This window comes from Argiope bruennichi, chromosome X2, assembly GCF_947563725.1.
Source record: "Argiope bruennichi chromosome X2, qqArgBrue1.1, whole genome shotgun sequence".
NCBI lineage: Eukaryota > Metazoa > Arthropoda > Arachnida > Araneae > Araneidae > Argiope > Argiope bruennichi.
In genome coordinates this window covers 85,969,261-85,987,307 of record NC_079163.1, presented here as the reverse complement: position 1 = coordinate 85,987,307, position 18,047 = coordinate 85,969,261, and the positions used below count along the sequence as shown (strand labels likewise).

The window sequence follows — 18,047 nt, the reverse complement described above, 5'->3', positions numbered from 1 at the left end:
TAAACGGCTAAGTTAATTTAAATTATTCCCGACATAACTCATAGCTTTAGATTGTATAGAATAGATCTCTGCTCAGATATAGAAGAAAAAAAAATTTTTTTGGTTAGTCCCACGCTAGCACCAAGACTTCTTTTATTTCATTTTTTGAATACGACTTTATTCTTTCTACGGACACCGTAGAGTGGTTTTCGATGTCACATCCAACCTTTCCTATTAGCGGCTTCATTGCACCACTTCTCTGAAAATGTTCCAGATAAATATTCTGATTTAATTTCTGTCATTACTTTTATTTTGTTAATTTATAGTTCTAAAAATAATTATATTAGAATGGTGATATCACGTATAAAATTAAATGCATTAAGGGTCATATTTATACATGGAAATAGTGGAAGTGTTGCAGTTCCTCATTGCTTATACAAGAGCTACCCCTGCTTTTGGACAACGATAAATGACAGAGCCTGAATAACAGCTCTAGTGTGATCAAAGAAAGAAGAGAGCTCTGCCAGTAGGTCACATGATTGGGCTGCCTTCTGGTTTGACAGAAAAAAACAAATGTTAAGTTTGTTTACTAACATGCTAGCCGGGATGGCGAAAAGAAAATGGATTGACGTTTTCTAATCATTGTGATTTCTTTTATGTGTGTTTTGCGATGAATTGATTTATTGTATACTTTTGTAAACAGGGAATAACAACCTTTGTTGCTATACATTGATTTAATTTCATGACGAAGATGAAAGTTATAAAAAGTTCTCTTTCCAGTGCAACTCTCTTTGTATAACTTTTTAAAGAAAATTGTTTATTCGAATTTTTAAGCCAAAATCAACTTTTGTGTGATTTTAAATAGACGTTATAGTTATACAGTCCTATACAAATTTGTTTTTATTTTATATAAAAATGATGATCAGTTTTATAAATCTAATTATTCTTCAGTTATTTGTTACTTTTGGAAAAGGCAGCGAAATTGCACCTGCGTTTTATGGCTTAGAACGGCCAGCTCTTGAATATGAACTGCCGCCACTTTTATACACATTTGATGAACTTGAACCTTATATGGACGAAGGAACAGCAAAAATGCATTATTTTGAGTACCATGGTTTCTATATCCAAGAAGTTAACTCAATATTAAAGCGATGGCGTAGAAATAATGTCAAGGTAGTATGCCTATTATTTTTCATTGAATATCGTGATGCGAAATTTTATTTAATAATTTAATGTTCTTTCTCTTAAATCTTTTACACAATTATTACTGAATATGTTGATATAGAAAACAGTCAAGGGATATTTACATACAATACAGTTTTAAAAAGTATTTAATTTTATAGATTATATTATAGAAATATAAAAAAACATTCTGCAACTTATTTAAAACAATAGTTTCTGTAATTCGAATGATACATTTGATTTAATATATGTTATCTTCTTTGATGAACTGGATTATTTGCTCTTCCCTTGAGGATACTTTTTGTGTCTTAATCACATTAATAAGGAGAATCTGTGTTGAAATACTGATACATTTAGTAATAATTTTCAGCCCCTTCTTCATAGAGCTGGGGATTATTGTTTTCGATTAAACTGATACATGATTGCTTATAGGTTTGTCCGTTTCATATTAAAATATTTCGCTGTGCTTTGCACATTTACTTAAAAATAAACATAATGCCTGACCATCTAACCAAAATATCCATATTTTAAGCATTTTTAACATTGCTTACTGAGGGAAATTTCTATTTTAATACTATGCCTAAAAGTGTTTTATATTTGAATGAATTCAAATTTATTTAAAATAAAATTTTAAGCAAAAAAGTGTTTAACAATTTGAATTAAATGTTAAATGAGGAATTAAGTAATTTCTGTGTATCGTTGATTTATGTAACTCTTTATTTATGAGGAGATGATATGCTAATAACTGAAATTAGTCTCTATCTATAGTTTTAGAATTTGTCATTTCTGATTAATAGACATATCTGCAAGTTCTCTATTATTGAGAGGGAAGGAAGCCTCATTATAAATTAAATATTACTCCTATTTAAGGTGATATTTATTTTAAACTCTCTTATTATTTTTCTGCACTTAAGCAAAACTTTTGCTTAACAACTGTGTTGTTCAATAATTTTTGTAAATAAATGTGTATCTATGTAAAATACTTGTTTTAAATCTGTGAAGGAAATATTTAAATCAAATTGGTATATTTAAGGCATACATTAAGTATAATTGTAGAAATTTGTTAAATGAAACATAAAATTTTAAAATTAAACTAAAAAAAAATCTTTGCTTTTTCTCCTGAATAAAAAAAAAAAAATTGTGTATTACAATTTTTAATTTCCTGCCTTTTCATGATGCTACAATAACTTGTTACTTGAGTTTTAATTTTGTGACTGAGGATTGAAAGCTACCAATGAACAGTGGTAACACACACACACACACACACACACACACACATACACATGTGTGTGATGTAAGATGATGCTTTCTTAATTGGGAAAAAAGAATCAGAATTCCAAATAAACTTGCTTTTAATTTCATTATTCAGTATCTTCAAATTAGGAATTTCTATGTCAGATGATCTTTGTTTATTTGACATTCAAGATCACTCTGCAGATGTTATTAAAAAAATTAAAACATCTAGTTAACAGAAAAAATGGAGCTGAAAAGACAACCCCATTTAAATAGCATACATTAATACATTATAAGACTAAACTACTGATTCAGCATTCTTAAGAGGTTCATGAAGGAAACAAACTCGGTAGCTTTTATATAATCACAAGAAAGATTTTAAGCATTTAGCATCTGAACAGGCAAATATATTTATGTGTAAGTCTTGGAGGCAAGAAGAAGAAGCATTATTTACTCTGGTTTTTGAGAAATTTTGAAGTTCTAACAAAAGTTTGCTATCTCATCTTTCCGGGATTTGAAAGAGTTGTTGCAATTCCTCATGGTGTCTCTTCAGAACCGAATGGACTATAAATTAATATTGACAGAACGTGCAAAACCGAATGCTCTTTCAATTAATGTTGATAAAACATGTAAGACAATGCTGTATCAATTAAAATATTTCTATGTCAGACATTTTTCATATCTTACCATGTATCTGACCTTTTGATTTTTCTAGCTATTTTATCTCTTAAAATACTTGTTTTTGTCATTTATGTGTTGTTGAAATGAAAATTAATCTCTGTTATTTAGATAAAAATGTCTGCTTCTTTTCAAACATTTTTCACCTGTTAAGTGATAATGATTAGTGGTTATTCTTAACTTAGTTGAAAACTTTGAAAAAATTTATAATATATATATATATTCAGTTTAGCTAATATGTTGTGCGTAATTTACATGGATACGGCAAATATTCTAATGTAAAATTTTCATTTGTATGCTTGATTTTCATTGTATGGTTTCATTTGAAATATGTTTTAATATTTTTTTTAGGGGAAGCATGCTTCAAGGATGTCAATCATTGATATATTAAGAAATTTATCTCATATACCATTCTCTTATAGAACAGATCTAAAAAATTATGGTAGTGGGTATGCACATTTCATTTATATATTCTGTTTTCTTTAAGGATTTTTACTTATGTATATGTTTTTTGCATGATGGTGCAAATATTTAGTTGAGTTTTGGAAGTATTAATAGAATAAAAGTATTGAACTGTATGTTTTTATGAATGAAACATTTTTGCAGTGAAGAAAATATCTCATAATTGTTATTAAAATATTTACATTAAAGAAAATATCTCATCTATTTCTTTCTTCCAAATATTTTTTTAGTGACTTAAAGCTTGCTGCAACCTTTTGCAAATATGCTTTAAAATCCACAGCGTAAAAAAAATATTAAGGAAGTGTGAAAATTATTTATGCTTAGTTTTCTATATAAAGCATATTTTCTGTATATTCTTTGTTAAATATGAATCATGCTTTAAAATTTATATTTTAATAAAAAGTTTTACATTTCAGAAATTTCAATAAACATTGTTATATTACACACTAAACAGGCTTATAATGTATATAAATTTTGCAGAATTTAACTTGTAAAGGCGAAAATAAATAAATAAATAATGCTATAATTAAAGAATGCATTCATTAGATATTGAAACAAATAGTACCATTTGAAGTAAAATGAGATCCACTAGAAGTTTATATAGCTAAAGTTCTTTAAGGTATGCTTTAGTTTCTGAATTTAAATGTAAGGAATGCATTTGAATACCACCACTTGCCAGTGGCTTGTTACTTATATTTATTCGAGATACCAATCACATTTTCTAGAATAAGGTTAAGATAAAGATAGTGCTATTTCTAGGAGGTACTGTACAACTTTTTGCTTTTTATTCCTTTTAGAAAAAATATAGTAATATGTGGTGCTGGAACTATATTTTTGCTCCATTATGCCCTTGGCCACTATAATAAGTCATTAATTTTTATCTAATATATTAAATTCAAGTTAACTTTAAAATGGAATAGTTTTTCTTCCCTGAAACAAATTAATTGATTTCTTTTTTTTTTTTTTTGTTTTCTGAAAATATTAATATAGTTGATTATTGAAATTTATTATTATTATTATTTTTTTTTTTTTTTGCAGTAAAAAAATAGTCAAAATAAAGCAAAAAATTACTACAAATAGAGAGAATTCCTGCTGAGATATAATTATATTTAAATCTAATTTCATTATTTAGCCTATTAAAAGACTTAGTATTAAGTTTAAACCTGGCCAACATTCTTATTAGATAGTAAAAACAGTTTAAAAAGTCAGTTGAGATTTAATTAAAAATTAACAGCTTTGCAGAAAACAAATTATTGTATGTGTATATGCAATTCATATAATCATTTTATTTTGTATAAGTGTTTCAAAACATGTAAACACAATTAAATCATAATAATTAATTAATAAATTTAAATACACGTTACTAAACGTAACTTTCCAACTAAAATTATAAAATTTTATTTATTAACAGCAATTAAATATGATAGAAATGAATTAAAAATTGTATTCAATTGGTTGTGTCAGATTCTTTTATAATCATGCTGCAGGCAAGTTGAATTTTTATTATGTCAGTTTTAAAAAGCAATTTTTGTTTAAATAATTGTTCTCAAAGATTCATATCTAAAAGCAAATTTGAGGTATTTCTTTAATCCATGAAGCTATCTTTTTTCCTAATAGAAAAATAAATTATTTTTAAAAAATATTGAATAATAAAAAATAAATTATTTTTCTAATGCTATATCTCGCCAAAATTTTACAATTCTGATTTCTTTTAAGTATTTACATAGTTTTATTTTTAAATTTCAACCATATTTTCATGTGTATAAGGTTTCTTTATTTTATTTAACAATAATCTTGATTACATGATTTATAATTTAAATTGCTAATATTGGAAGTCTGCATTGTATTTCATAAAATGTTTATTTAAAAGTATTAACAAACTTATCTTGAGCTGCAGCCTCTTTCCTTATGAAATGCAGAATTTCAAACTATAACTATTGGAACATATTTAGCATCCTGATGTTTCTCTATTATAAATATTTCACTGACTGTAGCTATTAGTGCAAATGTTTGGAATAACAAAATTAACTTCTGATTATAAGAAACTTGGTAATAATTTTTTCTTTTTTTGAAATTAGATTGTTAAACCACAATCTTTACTGGGCTACAATTTCTCCAAATCCTCAAGGAGAGCACAGATTACCTGTTGGGCATCTAGCAGATAAAATAAATACCAAGTTTGGATCCTTTCTAGAATTCAAAGCAACATTCACTGATGTGGCCTCGAATCACTTTGGTTCTGGTATGTATTCTACTTTTTTCTTTTATTATTAATTACTATCTTCAGGAGTGTCTCTTTTATGGGATGTGTGAAGTACACAAAATACCAACTCTGTGGTTGTTCTTGCTGATTTTTTTAAACTGTTTTTTTTTATGGTGCATAATATTTTCGGCGAAATTTTATTTACCTTTGAAAACTGGAAGGCAGAATTAGATTACGAGATTTATTGCAGTATTATATACAGGATGGTGACAAAAAAATTTATTGTTTAGAAGCATCTGCAGCTAAGCATAAGAAAGTGAGTGAAACTAAATTACATTAACGAGCATGGAAAAATGAAGTCTGTACGAAAAAAAAAATCATCAGTGGGAGAAATTTTGGCTGTATAGGAACCAAAAAAGATTCAGTAATTATTAGGAACATAATGGAAACTGGATTATTGCAAAATTTTATTAATCTTTAGGTAATAAAAAATAAACATAGAGATACATATAGATTGTAACTTTACGTTGAGTATGCTGGAGCGTGTGCCACATTTTCAATGTACTAATCTTTCCTGTGTTTAAAATATTGTATCTGTTGAAGGATGTTCTTTATTACAGCTCATAAACAGTCTCTGTAAATGTTTATAGCAACTTCTGTTATTGTATGAACTGATACTGCTTTTTGTTCTCTGCTGGCTATCTTGCTCATAAAATCATAGTTCTCAATGCTGTAGCAGACAGCGGACCTTTACATATGTTAGGAAGCCCTCTAAGTTGCATAATGAACCTCCATATCCTTGTACTTTCTCAAAAAAAAAATTGTAAAACATCTTAATGTTCAAAGCATGCTCAGATGATATATAACGTGTGTTAAACACAAATTAACAGTCAGTCAAAGAACTGCTGAGTGAATATTAGCTCCACTTAGGTTGTGCGAATTTTCCTGTAAATATGTAACAGCAGTGCCTAATCTTTCTTGTTGGGCGAGTTTCAGTAACTTTTTTTTTCCTTGCCGAATTCATTCCCTTATATCGCTAATAGCGTGTATATGAAATTTGGTTTCATTAGTTTATTAATTTTCAAATACCTCCAAACAGAGACAGTTATTTTATGATTACCTGTACTAGAAAAAAAAAAAAAACCTTACAGAAAAATTAGATGGGTCAAACGAATAGCTTAAGAAGTATTCAGAAAAATTTAAAAATATAAAAATGATTAGCATTTTATGAAAAGAAATTAATTTAAAATAAGTCAATTAATTAAATATACTTTTTAAATAATAATAAATCATATTAAATGTTCTTTTAAAAATGAAGCTTCTACTCTACACAGCTTTATTTGAAACTATTGCTTTTATAATTTGCATACCAAATTTATCCAGTATTTAGTGAGCATAATCTGTTACCGAATCTTATTTGCCGTAATACTTAACACGTTAAACGAAACAATTTTTCCATTGGAAGCGGAGTAAAATAGAATAATGCCTTCCATTTCGATAAAAATACTCAAATAGATTTATAATAATATTATTTATAATGCATGTTTATAATAATATTATTTATAATGTATTGAAAGAAAGTTATTTTCTTTTCCATATGTTTGAAATTTGTCATCGATACATGACATTATCGTTAAATAAATTTGTCTTATTAAGGCAATGCTTCTCCGTATACGATGCAGAAATTTTCTATGCCTCCAGCATCTCTATTTTTTTTCTTTGGAAGGTTGCTACACTGCTGAGGCTGTTATCTCCTCCTCTCCTTTAGAAATCTCATCCAAATTTTCTTATTATGACAAAGAATGAGCTTCATAAGTTTTTTAGTTGTCACTTCCTAACTTTGCTATTCCACTAGCTCATCAAAATCGTTACTGTTTACCCCTAGTGCTGTAATCTTGTCCAAATACACAATCTCGTAGATAACAGGCTCCATAGTCACTTGCCAAACCCTTTGCAGTCGCGTTTGACAAAATTGTTTGACCAAAGCTTCTTCCATGCAGAAATAATGATTATCTCTGAATCCCTCTCCCATGCTTTGTCAATTTTAAAGTATGTAACGATGTGAAAACTGTCTTTTGAATGCTCTCTGAGAAACAGAAGTTCCTCCAGTTACCTCAAAACAACGTTTGGTAAATGCTTTAATGTAGAGCTTTTTAAAGCTTTGAATGGTCTGCTGGTCCAGTCTAGCTGAGATACAGACAGGATTCTTCTTGTGGCGTTTTGATTTAACTTCGTTATTCCTTCTCTAAAGCATCGCTCGTTTAAGGAGCCATATGTTTTACATTTTGTTTTGACCTTATGTGATCGCTGGTTAAACTAGATTTTACTGTATTTTGAAGTAAAGACTAATATTAATGAATCCAAACATTTATTGCCCATGTTTTTCCGACAATTATATTTGTTGTTTAATCATTAATAACATGTCAATTACTGCTTTGAAAATCAACTTCAGTGCACTAATTGATCATCACAAGATGTTGAAAATAAAGGCGATGTGAGGAAGACGAGGAACAAATTTTAAAAGCAGAAATTAAAGTATTTTTTAATTTAAATGTTAGTTTAAAACAACTTCAATAGTCAAACAACGAGAAGCATTTGTAATTCAACATGTGATGATTCTAATTCTCCTGAAAAAAATGTTGAATGAGATTCTACCATTATTTTTTCGGGTTCATTTGAACAATTATTTAAATTTGCGTGAATGGGAAATGTTTTTGAAAAATTTCAATCATTAAAAAACTTCTATTTTTTTGAAAAATCGTCATGAGCACATGAAGAGAAAGCATCAAAGCGACATTAAATACTCTTTTATGTAAAATAATCGTAAAATGTTAGAAATAGTTTTGGAGTAGCTACCTACCGCTATATTCTCCGAACATATATTTTGCAAAATTGTAGAATTTAAATTTAGTTTTCTTGATGCTCGTCATTTTCATTATGTTTATAATTTGCCATATTGAATAAGTGTTGTCTGATTAGCTCTATTATTATCGAACTCTTGTTAAATAATTGAAATTTCTTCTCGCTTTTTCTTTTTCATTTGATGTGTCGTGTATTTTAAATACAAAAGATTCAAAAAATTGTTTTAGTCTATAAACAATTAAAAAGAATTTGTTTATGGAAAATTATGTATGTGTACGATAAAACTCACATATTACATTAAAAAAATTATAGCCTAATGTATTTTAATTCTCATATGCTTCCATGTATGATTATGAATTTGCAAGTTGGTGCACATAAAATTGCTTATCATTATCATGATTTATTTTGCCGATTAATCGCATATATTATGCAATCTGATCTTTTATGTCGATCTCTAGAGATTTTACGAGCAGCCAAAATTGCTATATGAGCTACTTGCTCATCAATAGAAGGATAATCTTTTTTTGTGTCTTTGAGGAAAATGTCAATTTCGACTAATATTAATTTCTCATGTATTAGAATTAACATTTTAGCCTAGCTACAAACATAATTTTACCGATTTTTTTAAATCACCATTTTTAAAAAAATTTTTCGTTTAGTAAATAAATATATTTTTAAGCAAATGCTGATAAAATATGCTGAAAAAATTCCATTTTCAGAACAAAATAAGGTAAGTGTAGGCAAGTAAATCAGTTCACATTCTTTTTCTTAATACTACAATCATATTTTTTACTGAAGTTTTCCATTGATGTCCATAATAAAATATTACATTCGATTGTTTCTTCATAATTTGATGATAGATCTGGTTTAAATGCTGATTAGAAAAAATTGGAGGAATGTAACAACCCTTTGCTGCATTTCCATTTTTGGTTATGTGTTTCATTGATGAAAATATTTCTACCTGATGTAAGAATTTCAACAGCTGTGTTTTTCTTTTATTTATATAAGCTACATGTCTAGTCTGAATAACCTCTCTGAAAATTCTGTATGCAAAGTTATTTGTCATCTGATTAAACCTTTCAACTGTAACCGAAATTCTCTTATATCATTTAGAATATTATTCAAGTTTTTAAAAAAATATTGAAATTTTCTTAATTTGCAAAAATATATTACATACTGTGCGTCTTTTTTATGAAATGTTTTGCATTCATTCGTACTTGTATGAGGTACATTTTGTAATCAATATCATCAATTATATGGATTTTATAGATCAAGATAGTTAACAAAATGTTAAATTTGCTTAATATTAACTTTTAGCTTATCTTTTTTAGTCTTTGATATATATCAACTTATGGTGTAAAGTTACCTTGATCTTAGAAATTTCATCTTGAAAAGGAAAGCTTACAAATGTGAACCTACAAAGTGTGTTTACTTCTTTCTACACATATTAAAATACCCATCTCTACCCATCTTTTGGTTTATTGATTTTAATAACAATATGCTTTTAAAATAAGGTTAAAAATAAATAGCTTTTATTCCTAGAAAATAAAACTTGCTAAAATTTGTATTCTGCTCTTATAAAATTTGTATTCTGCTCTTATATGCATTGATAGCTTCAGCATAATACATAATGACAATGGCATAGTTTTAAATCTTCATTAATTATCTAAGTTTAAAAAATAATTGCATTAGTTAAGAATGAAAAATTGCCCTTTCTGAATTTTAAAGATATAAGGCAAAATAAAATATAATTGCTTTGATTTTCTTCGCGAAAATAAATTTTAATTTTTTAATGTGTGTGTTTACACATTAGAAAAATCTCTTTAATATTGTTTGCTTAATGTTTAAAAAAATATTGGATGAAATTTTAAATAGCTTCAAAAAATCCCATAAATTCACATAAAATCAGAGATTAATTTTTCTTGGACATGTTTGACACTTTGAACGCGATTTTTTAAATTGATTTTTTGCTCTATAAGGCTATTTTTTCTGAATTTTTACTAGCACAGATCCTGTTTACAATGCAGCACAGACATTATTCTTCGTGTATGCTACACACTCGTCCTTTGAAGAAAATTTATTAATATTCTGATTTAATGTTTTGAGTTATTTTTAACATGGTAAAAGAGAATTATTAAACTTCTTTAATAAGAGTTATTAATTCTTAATCAGACTATCTTTAGTTAAATACTAAAGAATTTATCATCTTATTGTTTTTAAAATTTTCATTCTTGTCTTTAAATGAAATGTATATTGTTGTCTGTAGTTTTATCTCTCTTTAAAAACCTCCTTAAAAAGTTAAAAAAAAAAAAAAAAACTCTTTGAAAAGATGTTATGTTTTATTTTTAAAATCTGTATACATACTATCTATAATTATCAATAGCTTGAGAGTAATTAAAACTTATAATCCAAACATTGCCAAAAAGACCAAAATTAATTTTTAATATATTTTATTTGCTTTGAATAACTGGAAAATATTCAAATGGAAATCATACAAGTTAGTATGTATTAACATATTGTTTCTTCTGTTTTTTAAAGTTCCTGTTGTTCCTATCTTTTAAAGATTTTCTAATTATGTAATTAAATGAACATATAAGTCGAAATTTCGATGAAAGATGTATTTTTGTATATGAAATGAAAGATTTCTGTTTAGAAAATTTCAGCATACACATAGAAGAAAAATCATAGTAAAATCTATCCTTCAATCAGATTATGAGGTTGATGATATAACGGTCTAGTTTAAATTTGCTTTAGATGTATTTAAAGTTTTCAGAAATAATTCAGCATTAAGGGACTGTAAAGAATTCTTAATAATTTGAGATATAAAGGATTAACAGCGTTATCATTCAGCGTATTCTTGCAACTTTAGTCTTACTAGTAATCAGTTTTTTTCGTAAAGAAACGTCAGAGAATAGGAGCTTCATTAAAATAAAATAAAATTTCTTTCAAATCATTGAAATCATGAGTTTTAAACTGTAAAAATAAGATTTATGTTGCATCTTTTTTCACTGAAAAAGTTATAATTTGTAAAAGTAATTAAATTGATTGCTTTTTCATTTTTACGTTTATTTCTTTTTTATTTTTCAAAATTTCACGTTTTTTATAAAAGAATTTCTAATGTTTCTATGTAATGAATATATGTGTATTTTAGTGTTATAGTTTCATTTCTATGAAATGAAACTTTAACACTAAAAGCTACATTCCCTTACTTTTTATTCTTCATCGTTTATTTATTTATTTTTAAAGTCAGTTTGTGTCAATTTCATACTAGTTTTAAATATATGTTTGAAACATCTTGAGACAAAATCTTTCTCTGGAAATGCTTGTGATTTATCTTAATGCCAATGAATAGCATTGTTTTTTATGTTTAATTGAAAGCGGCTAAGTATTTATTATGTTTTTGTATTTTTTATATTTAGTACTTCTGAAATGAAGTCCTTATATCTAATATTCATCTAATATGTTATACACGTGTTTTAATCAGTTATTTATTTAATTTAGGATTTATTGAGTTTTTTTTTTTTTTTTTTTTTTTTTTTTAACAGCTGGTTATCATTTTGAAATAGAATTTGTCTCTAAAGAATTCAAAATTAATATTATATGATAATGGATTTTCTTAGATAACTTTTACAATTCTAAATTCAGATATTTGGAATTCCTGTTTCTAAATTTAAAATTTATGCATCAAAACTCACTACTATTAACTATAGAATAAATTCTGTTGAGTATGCATTGATCTTTTTAGTGCATATGCAGCTCATTTTTTAAAGAATTTAAATGAATTTTGTGTATGTAGATGTTGTGGTAACGAACTCTTATCATTAAGGTATATGTACGCACTTCAAACTTCGAAAATCGTTCAAAATATCGAATATTTTTTTATTACTTCAAAATGCTCGCCGATTCTTTAGCCTTCAAACGATACTAAGATGTTGTCAGTATTCGAAATATTTCTCGAGTTATAATTATTTTTCTTGGGGTACTTTCACTAAAATCTCCCTTTTCGGTGTTTTTTAAACTCATTTTATGGAGAATGATATTTTCCCACTATGTTGCTTCTTTCAAACAATCATAACTCAACAATAAATTAACCAAATACAATTATTTATATATAAAAATAATCTGTATGAAACAGTGGATGTTTTGTGCCTCAATCAAAATTATATTTATATAAATAAATTTTTAATAGCTATTTAAATGTTAAAATTACAGAAAAAATCTCGCTTTTTCTATTCATCGTTGATGAAAAAATTGTTAAAAAAAACTATATATTTTTATAACTTGATTGAGGCAGACACCATAAAGACTAATATTAGTCATAATTTTCAACTAAAATTGTGTGTCTGTACAAATTAGAATTTAAGATATCATGTTTCAAAAAATATGCTAATTAGTTCATTAAATATTATTTAATTAATTAATAATTAGTGTAATATAGCTTTTTCTCACTAAAATGAGTTTAAAAATATATTTATGACCTACTGTAAAATAACTGTATTTTTAAAGTTAAAAAAAAATCTTCTGGTGTGTACGTACACCTTAATAGTATGATCTATTTAAATATATGTGTGTAAAATGCATCATTAGGTCAACAATTTTTAGAGCCTTGATATTAATTTCTTTTGTATTCCATGTGTTTTTCTACGTATAATAAAAGAATTTTTCTCTTTCAGGTTTTGTATGGCTGTGCAGAAATCATAGCTCTCAGGGTTTTGATGATTTAGTGATAATGGCTACTGATAATGAAAATTCTCCATTAAGCTACAATCTTTTACCTATTCTTGGTATAGATATATGGGAACATGCTTACATAATGAAACTTCATAATCAAAAATCAAAGTATATTGAAAACTGGTGGTACCTTGTTGATTGGCAACAAGTTAATAATTTAGCAGAATGGTGGACTGGACTGAAATTGCATGACGAATTATGAAAGGGAAATTATAATTAGATTTATTATATTACAAGAATAGAAATGAATACAGTTAAAAATTTGAAACTGTAACATGAACAATTTATTCTTTCTGTGTGAGCATTGCATGCTTATTTATTATAGTCATTCCATTAGTTTATTTAAGAATGTACCCACCTTATTTTTACTCTAGATCTAATAACATGGCATAATATATTCCTCTTATGCTATTTATGATCAGCATTTCTTTTTTAATTTATTTCTCTAGCTCTTTCCACTTTGAAGACAGATTTCACTCAGAATGCTGTTTTCACTCTTATCTTAGAAGTAAATTTGAGACACAAGTTTTTCCTTTAGCAAATACAGTTTTATGAACTGTTTACTATTATTACTACTACTATTATTATTCTTCCAATATAATTATCAGCGATACTAATTATCATGATGTATCATGAAAGGGAAGTTGTGTATCTCTTTAAAATACTTGGGCTTAAAAAATTATATTGTAAAATAATAGTAGTTTAAGTTTCATGCAGTGGTGAGCAAATTAGCAGGATTGACTCGTCTATAGGCAGTAAGAAAATACAAAATCAAGGTTTTTTCAGTGTATAATTACAGTTACAATTTTCTTTAGTCTTGCACGAAATATTAGTATCTATCATTGACTGTGTGATACAATTTTTTTTCTGACGGTTTGAATAGAGTTCAATCAATAAAACTTGTTATTAAGAATGTCTTTAGATAGGTAAAATTCAAGAAGGGTCTGTTTTTTTGCAGTTCCTTTCTGCAAACACTTTGATATTATATCTTTTTATATTGTGCAGTAAATATGAGCATTATCTAACGGCCATGAACTTAAACTTTACTTCTGCACTGTTAATCGTACTGTTCCTTTGCTGTGAATTTCTTTGCTATTCTGGTTAGATATCTTTTTTGATTTAAAAAAAATACACATTAAACTTAGACCAGATTACGATATTTACAATTTAAAGTTTGTCCCATCTCTTTCCCCCCAACTTTTAAAAGCAGATATTCTGTATTGATTTTAATTACCCGATAAAAACAATTTTTAAGTTGCAAATCTTATGACAAATAGAAATAGTAAAACTTTAAATTTCAACTCTCATTCAAAAGAATTGATTTTCAGTATCTTGCATAATTTAAAAATAATTTTTATCCAGATCTAAAAAAAGAAAGAAAAAGTGCTGAACTTTTAAAATCCCATCTAGATACTCTAACACAAAGATGCGAAGTTTGTTAATTTGAGAGGTAATCAGTCAATAGTGAAGGAAATTGAATCACACTGTTTTGCAAGAAAATTTAAAGACAAGAGAAAAAAGTAATATTCTGAAAATTAAACGATATTATTAAACGACTTTAATTAGAATAATTCCAGCACTTGGCGTATATAAATAAAATGAAAGCGCAAAATTAAAATACCCTGAAAATAATGCTATAAAGCTCTCCTTTTTCCCAAACTTGCACATTCTAAGCAATTACTTACTTTGCTTATTAAATATTCCTGGAATTTCCAAACATTTTGAATTAGTTGAGAAATTGAAAGATCAGTTAATCAGGAAAATTTAATTAATTTTAAATATTTAATTGGTAGATTTAATTTTAAGGCAAATAATTTTTCTTATAAATTTTGAGAAATTTGAAATGTGCTTTAAAAAATTTTGTGCTCTCAGTGTCATTCTCTCAGACTGTTTTAAAGTTTTGCCCTCCGAAAAGTCCGAATTTCGAATAAAACCTGACAATTTAAAGGAATATAATTTTAAAGAATTTTAATAAGTCTGTTCCCATTTAAAACTCATAGAACACTTGTAGATTAATAAGATATAATACAATGATTGAACAATTTTTATCTTTCCGGTGCAATAATTTCAACAAATAAAACATAATTGAATGTGTACTATAATATCAAGATAAAAATTATTAATCTTTTTTTGCTATAAACCTGATTAGAAAGGCGAATTTTATTTTTAAGTAATTTTTGATAATACTAATAATTACTATTTAACTATTTTTTATTTTATTTTAATTATAGCACAAATTTCTTCTAAAAGAATTGAAAATAACTTCTTTACACATGTATTTATTTTATCCATATATTTCAAGATCTTGTTGTTTAACAGTAGTAGTAAAAATCTTTGTTAGTAAGGATAAAGAATGTTTGAAAAATAAGTGAAAAAATGATTCTGAACTTAAATTTTTAAACAGTTAATAAATTCTAGGTCAGAAATATATAAATTATTTATTTATTAAAAACTAAATTAGTGAAAATTTTAAAAAATGTGGAAATGTAAATTGTGCAATTATTTTGAATAGCACAGTTTAGGTTTAAAAGTTACAATACCCCCACAATTACAGCGCACATATTGTCATTGAAACTGCTAATTTTATTTTAAACCAAGCATAATTATTCTAAAATGAGATATATGATAATTGAGTGGCCATTCTTTCATCCAATATGTATATTTTTATCAACGAATTGTGAATATATAATATGTATTTTCTTGGCAAACCTATAAAAGGTTTTTTAAATATTCTTTGTTAAGTTGCATTATTTTTATTTATTTCACACATTATTTAATTGTATTTATTGCTTTCATTATTTATTACTCTCATACTTATGCTATATTTATTAATTAGACTGTGATATTAAAGAAAGTCATTTTTTTCATCTCATACACTTAAAAAATGCTCTACTTTGAATGATTGAGCATTGTAATAAAAGTACATAATTTTAATTACTTTCTTTGAGCTTTGTTATTTTATTTTCACTTTGTCGTTTGCTCTTGTTGCATTATATTGCACAGTCTGAACTGTTAAAATGATTATGTTCATTGGATGTTGATTAAATTATTGATTTATGCACATTAATATGCTAATTTTATACTATAAATGTGTATTTCCAATAAAATATATGATTATAAAAACTTTGTTATGTATAAATTTTTCGTAATTGTTAAAAAATACAGTCAGTTTGAAGAATTGTAACAAGCAAATTATTTTAGATCTGTGCATAAAAACTTGCATTCAATAATTATACTTTTTTGCCATCCAATTTTTAAAAACTTGATATCCAATCTTTCTTTTTCTTTCTTTCATCTCTCCTTCATTTGATATGAATTTATGTATGCTCTCAATAATGTAGCAAATAATCACAGATATTAATTCAAGCCCAAATATTCATGTACAATATCTTTCATTACGATGAAAATATTGAGAACAACAGGATTCTCTTCATTCTTTATAAAATTTTTTAACATTCTTTCTTAAATGTTTTTTTTTTCATTCTAGAAACAAAATGTCACATCATGTATTACAATTAGTATTTTTTCCTAATTTACCTATATTTTTTATTATATACATATGTACAGTTGGTCAAAATATATCTGGATGCTTGATCTTGTTTTTAGTCTGTAAAAGCTAAATTCAAGGAAAATATGTCATTCAACTTCAAAGTATGTCCATTTTAAAAAGTGTGCTATCTAAATTCGTTTTGATGATCATATATATAATTTACTGTTAGAAGAGCTAAAACATAATTACATAAAAATTCGAAATGATTTTTTTTTTATTTTCATACTTAATTACAAGTAAAATGAAAGGTAAATAATATTCTGAAGGCCTATTGTTTAAGATATTTTGGTTATTAATGTTAATAAAATAATCTTAAATTAAAAACTGTTTTGAAACAGCTGAAAAATAAAAGGCAGATGCTTATTTCCACAAATATTCCTTAATTATTGAAACGGATAGCATAATATATATGCAAATTTCCATTAAGCGACAATCTAAATCACTTTTAATATTTTTATACTAATCTTTTATTATCAAAAAATGTATTAAAAAGAACATTTAACTTACCGAAGCATTTTAAACCTTTTGTTTCATTTGAAAAATTTATTTTGTGAAAGTCTTGTGATGCTGTATTATTCACATACAAGAAGCTACTTTTGTGTTTTATTCAATAATGATCTACCCGTTCATACATTTAACACTACGTAATTTTGTACATAGAAATTTTGCTTTTGTGCTTTTTTCATTAATTAAAGATCTCACAAGTCATTTCTACGTTGTTATTTGTACCCATTACTCCCGTTTATACTTTTCTCTTAAAATATTAGCAGAGTAGAATCCATTACATGCATCAATTTTCTCCCCACATCATCACATTTATTTCAAAAAGAAAAAAAAAAGTACTTTTTATCTATGATTATAGATAATTAAGTGTAATAACCACAAATAAAAAGTATGGTTAACTGTAACCACTTTTTTACTTACAACTGCATTATATTTTTCTCTTAAAATATTAGCAGAGTAGAATCCTTTACATGCATCAATTTTTTCCCCACATCATCACATTTATTTCAAAAAGAAAAAAAAAAGTATCTTAATCTAAAGCAACATTGAAGGATTAAAATAATTTAAGTTTTTACATTAGTATTTTATTTTTTTCTCATATGTGTGAATTTTTACTTTTAAAAATAAATAATTATATAAAATTTCAATATTTACAATGAAAGT

The 18,047-nt window shown here is 26.1% G+C and overlaps 1 protein-coding gene across 1 annotated transcript; it reads left to right on the top strand.

The window, feature by feature from the left end:
• The first annotated feature begins 549 nt into the window (after positions 1-549).
• LOC129961086 (superoxide dismutase [Mn]-like) lies at positions 550-16,454 on the top strand. Its single transcript, XM_056074908.1, has 4 exons — positions 550-1,152; positions 3,424-3,521; positions 5,613-5,776; positions 13,273-16,454. Exons 1-4 carry the CDS (start codon positions 895-897, stop codon positions 13,530-13,532), a joined length of 780 nt encoding a protein of 259 aa, XP_055930883.1. The 5' UTR covers positions 550-894; the 3' UTR covers positions 13,533-16,454.
• Positions 16,455-18,047: the final 1,593 nt, after the last annotated feature.

Excerpts from the sequence above, each read along its gene's own strand:
- LOC129961086 (XM_056074908.1), top strand. The coding sequence starts at position 895 with ATGATGATCAGTTTTATAAATCTAATTATTCTTCAGTTATTTGTTACT. Across the intron at positions 1,153-3,423 it reads GGCGTAGAAATAATGTCAAG|GGGAAGCATGCTTCAAGGAT; the intron begins GTAGTATGCCTA and ends TATTTTTTTTAG. Across the intron at positions 3,522-5,612 it reads CTAAAAAATTATGGTAGTGG|ATTGTTAAACCACAATCTTT; the intron begins GTATGCACATTT and ends TTTTGAAATTAG.